The following is a 5,000-nucleotide window of genomic DNA, read 5'->3' as shown; positions in this document are numbered from 1 at the left end:
AGTATTAGTGGTTAGTAAGCCAACACAAATGCCTGAGGATCTGACTGCACTAACAGAACAACGCCTTTCTTTCTTTCCACAGGACCAAAAGACCACCGGCACAGTGAGCAAAGCACAGATATATATTGTATTTCTCGGATAATGGAAACATGGAGATAAAACGGATATGAAAGGATGTTTGTTGATACTAGACACCAGGAACACAAAATGTTGTTTTTCCACCCTGACAAGCTCAGTATTATGACAGTGTGAGATGTGTGGATGGACAGACAGACAGACAGACAGACAGACAGACAGACAAACTCTGGCAACAGATTGACGAGAGACAAGAGGACAGAGAAGCAAACACGCTCGAAACACAGACAGGGTGTACAGATGTGAAGAGAGAGAGAGAGAGAGAGTAGAAGCAGAGAGAGAGTGAGAGAGAGAGAGAGAGTAGAAGCAGAGAGATATATCAGATTGGAGGTGGAGATATTGTAGGAGTAAAGGATGGAGAGTGAGATACAGAGAGACAAGTCCGTGGAGAAAGAGGACAAGAAGAAGAAGAAGATAAGGAGAAGAGGTTAAGTGGCCGAGAGTGGCAGAGAGAGAGAGAGGAGAAAAGAGACTGAATGACACAAGAAAAGAGAATGACACAAGGCGAGAGGAGAGAGGAAGACAGAAGCCATGGGGTGACAGGTACAGGTAGGAGACAGGTACAGGTACAGGTACAGGACAGGACAGGACAGGACAGGACAGGACAGGACAGGACAGGACAGGACAGGACAGGACAGGACAGGACAGGAGAGCAGAGAAGGAGGGGGGAAGAAGGGGGGGTCTACCGGCGGGGAGCCTCAGGCCCCCAGCATCTTCTTGACCAGGTAGCCAGGGAAGGAGTAGAGGAAGAGGCCCAGAAGGAGCAGCAGCAGCAGCAGGCCCAGGGCCTTCAGGATCAGCCAGCGGTAGTTGTGCCAGATGAAGTATCGGATGGACTTCAGGGGGTTGACGAACCACATGAGGCTGGTGTCTGGACGACTTTTGGCGTGGGGGGGGGGGGGGGGGAATGTAGATGGAAGGATAGGTTGGAAAGGAAGGGTAGAACACAAAGGAGTGAGGGAATGAAGGAAGGAAGGAAACAACAGAAGGAGACAGGTGAAGAGATGGCGGAGGAGGAGAGAGGGAGTGAGTGTGAGAGTGTCAGGGGGATATTCTGACTGGAAAGTGGCGCTGTGGTCGAAACAGACTGAACCACTGCGGGTTCTGAACGTAGCATTTATTTCAAATGAGTCCATGTAGATAGACAGAGAGATACAAAGATAGAGAGAGAGAGAGAGAGAGAGAGAGAGAGAGAGAGAGAGGTAGGTAGGTAGGTAGGTAGGTAGGTAGGTAGGTTCAGCAATTTCCAATTTCTGATGGACTTTTCAAAATGAGATGTTGAAATAAATGCTAGGTTTTGGCAGTAATACAGGCTTGCACTGCTTTGACTTTGTGAGAATGAAGCCTATAAAATGGAAGAGAAAATGGAAGTTGACCATGTCTGTGCTGTTTTTCCCTTTCCCCACCAAGTCAGTCTTAAGTGTTTGAGTACCTTGTGTGTGTCTGTGTGTGTGTGTGTGTGTGTGTGTGTGTGTGTGTGTGTGTGTGTGTGTGTGTGTGAGAGAGAGAGAGAGAGAGAGAGAGAGAGAGAGAGTTCTGTATCCAGACTGTGAATGTCTTACTTTGGTTTCTCCAGAGGGTCAGGCTCGTTGCGTCCCAATCCAACAGGACTTTTCTCCGCCTCCTCTGCTGTCATCAGATGAAGCTCCGCCTCCACTTTCCCCTGTGAGGAAAACACAATAGGACACAGTAATATGACAACTCTACTCAACTGTAACCAATACTTACCACGATCCCTCCTCAGACCTGAATCTGTCATCTGAAATGTCAAGCTTTCATTCATCAGTTGAGTGAGATAGTGTGTGTGTAAGTGAGTGAGTGAGTGTGTGTGTTTGTGTGTGTGTGTGTGTGAGAGAGAGAGAGAGAGAGAGAGAGAGAGAAAGACAGTGTGTGTGAGAGTGAAAGACAGTATGTGTGTGTGAGAGTGAGAGACAGTGTGTGTGTGAGTGAGTGAGTGAGAGTAAGAGACAGTGTGTGTGTGTGTGTGTGTGTGTGTGTGTGTGTGTGTGTGTGTGTGTGTGTGTGTATGCAAGTACAAGTGCATGCGTGTTACCGTGAGCTCCATCTCGTCGTTCTCGTCACGTGCCACAAACGGCCACCAGCCCTTGACCCTCTTCTGTTTGAAGATGGAGATGGTGGGCAGGTCCTGTTCGTTCCGGATCATGTTGATGGAACACTGCTTGGCTGTCTTCGCCCCGCGAGGGAACCGGTTCAGGTCCAGCTCAATCGCACCTACGAGGAGAGATCACAATCCTATAAGCCACAAACGGAATGACTAAACGTATTGAAACATCTCCTCAGGATGTGATGTAACTAAGAACGCTGAGGAATGTAATGTGTTTATAGATGTCAGAAAATAAAGCTGTTTGCTTTATGTACACAGAATCATTGAGAAACGTGGAGAAAGGTAAAAGCATAACTCTACGGTACAGTAAAAAAAAAAAGGGCTCTGTGGTTCCCAGCGTACCCAGAAAGTCGTCAGCGGAGAAGTGGTCTGCGTCCCACACCTGCAGCGTGAGGCGAGCGGGGATCTTGTACTCGGTCTCGTCCCAGGAGAACATGGACTCCTTCTTGGAGATGACGATCTTCTCCTCAGCCATCAGGTAGTCGAAGGGGTAGACGAGGCGCCAGTTGAAGTTACCCTCCCCGGTCAGGGAGTGGTAGTGGACGTCTGTGTCCTGTTTGTCCTCCTGCTGCCCCTTTAGCCAGCTGGGAGGAAGGGGGGGGGGGTCAAAGGTTAGGGGTCAAGGGACACAGAGAGAGGTCAAAGACACTCAGGCCAAAGAGAGGACTCTGAGGAGAGGTAATGATGTGGTAAATTGAGGTTAAAGTAACCATGCTATTGCGTGTCAACTGCTATGCTATTATGCTATAACATGCTATTGTGTGACACACTCATGCAATGTGTCATCTATATCGGTGAAGCAGGAACATATTAGTTCTATCTTATCATAGATTGTGATGTAAGATTGTTGTTGATCAATTAAAGTACGGGTCAATGTGTTCAATGTTCTGTGTTACAAGTCTGGTCTGTTCAATAAATAAAAGTGAGGGTGTGTTAATCTTTAATAAGCCAACCATGTATAAAATGTGACACTCCAACACGAAACCAGTCAGTAATGATCAATGTAAAACATGGCTGGTGAGAGTAGCCTATTTATTTGTCTGTCTGGAGCTCTGGTTTACAAGATGTTGGTTATTTATTAATATTCTAATTCTGTTACTCTACTTATCTGTCAGGGGCACTATTTGGGCTGGTTTCCTGGTGGAGACAGATTAAGCCTACTCCGAGACGAAAATGCAGCTCCAATGGTGATTTTCTAATCTGTGTCTGAGCAACTGGCCCTTTAAGGACTCTATACTTCATATAGAAATTGTGATATCCTGATTTCGCAGTTGGAGGGTCACATATTTTCAAATGCCATGCACACACACACAAAGCTTTACACAAAGACTAAAGTAAAGTTGGTTCAAAATGTCACTCCATCGCCTTTATTACAGTAATTCCTTGGAGGGAGAATGCAGTCACCCTGGCAAGCAGACGTGTCATACAAGGCATATCGGTGGTGCCTGCTTGTCTTTCAGTAACCTCGTCCCCAAGCAATTTGCACACAGCGCATATGAGCCTGGAATAACAACGACTCAAACCTGGCCTTAGTGGGAGTGAATGTATTGAGTAAAGTAGATGTCATTATTGGATTTCAGCGAATCACACGACTGCGAGGCGTGGCTCCGAATCAGAAAGGTGCGCAAGCACCGAGGGAGGAGGTGTTATTAGATTAAGCTAATTAAGCCAATAGCTAGGTGACCGGGAGATTCTCCCGGTCCTTGTATTGTAAACAAAGGCCAAGTTTGATGCATTGGTCCACCTGACCTTCCGAGCATTTGGGCGGAAGTGTCTGGGAACGAGATTAGTCTTTCAGTAACAGACGGAGTGAGACTGTCTTTAGTTCGTCAGGAGGAATGGAAGGCACATTCTCAGTTCTCAAAGCTGAACACAGTCAAAAGAAGACTCAACACGATGAAGGTGGATTTGATTTCAAGAACACTCGAGATACATCTGAGATGTTGCTGATAGCTGCTGAATATATTAGCCTATATGTTCTGTGTGATCTATCAAAATCCATTCCTTTCTCAGTATTGATTGAAGTGTTGTTTTGTTAACTGAGATGCATCAGCTAATAATGGGAGGTAGGGTTAGGGTTAGAGTGGGAAAGCTTAGGGAGAGGCTCTACATAGACGGTCTAAATATAGATATGATGGTGTAAACGCCATCATGTCATCACTCACAACCTTAGAGCTGACAGCATCGCCATGACAACCTGCCATGAGGTGAGTTTCCCAAAGGTTTTGGAGCCGTAACTCTCTTGTGCTGGTTCTGTTAAGATGATCCCAGCGCTACAAATGTTTTGGGAGACTCATGACTAGTTGGTTCAGCAACCCCCTATGGTGATGCAAAGCGGGCAGTGGTTGGTTGGTGACGGTAAAGTGGGAGGGGCCTTGAGAAGCGGGAGAGAAGGGGCCCCAGGCAAAAAGAACATCAGATACAACTTTGTCTGTCCAAGACTATTGATATCTCAACGACTCTGCTATCAATATGAAGCTGCAAATAACTAATTAATTGTAAAAAACATAGAGTGCTCCTTGGGACCAGCATGCATACATCACATTCTGTGCTTATGCTTTCATGCAATGGCTTATAGAGAGTTCCAGAATCCCAAGTCCTGCCCAAAATAATGTAGAGTTGCAACTGGACCATACCAGTTTAAAATATAAATATACAGCAAGGATGCTAGCGGCAAATGCAAATGTACTGTTCACACGTGCCATGTGATATGATAATATCATATCATGTCATGTCATAT

The 5,000-nt window shown here is 46.2% G+C and overlaps 1 protein-coding gene across 1 annotated transcript in view; it reads right to left on the bottom strand.

Annotated features, from left to right (window-relative positions):
* otofa (otoferlin a) overlaps positions 1-5,000 on the bottom strand; it is a gene marked incomplete at both ends in the record, with an annotated part of 64,062 nt that overhangs the window by 480 nt on the left and 58,582 nt on the right. The window contains 3 exons of the mRNA XM_083688960.1: positions 1,698-1,798; positions 2,189-2,367; positions 2,603-2,844. Coding sequence (XP_083545086.1) covers positions 1,698-1,798; positions 2,189-2,367; positions 2,603-2,844 — 522 coding nt within the window. The remainder of the gene's footprint in view (positions 1-1,697; positions 1,799-2,188; positions 2,368-2,602; positions 2,845-5,000) is intronic.

Source organism: Argentina silus, assembly GCF_951799395.1.
Source record: "Argentina silus genome assembly, chromosome: 17".
Classification (NCBI taxonomy): Eukaryota; Metazoa; Chordata; class Actinopteri; order Argentiniformes; family Argentinidae; genus Argentina; species Argentina silus.
Note: the sequence above shows the minus strand (reverse complement) of the source record. Positions and strands in the feature narration are given on the sequence as shown.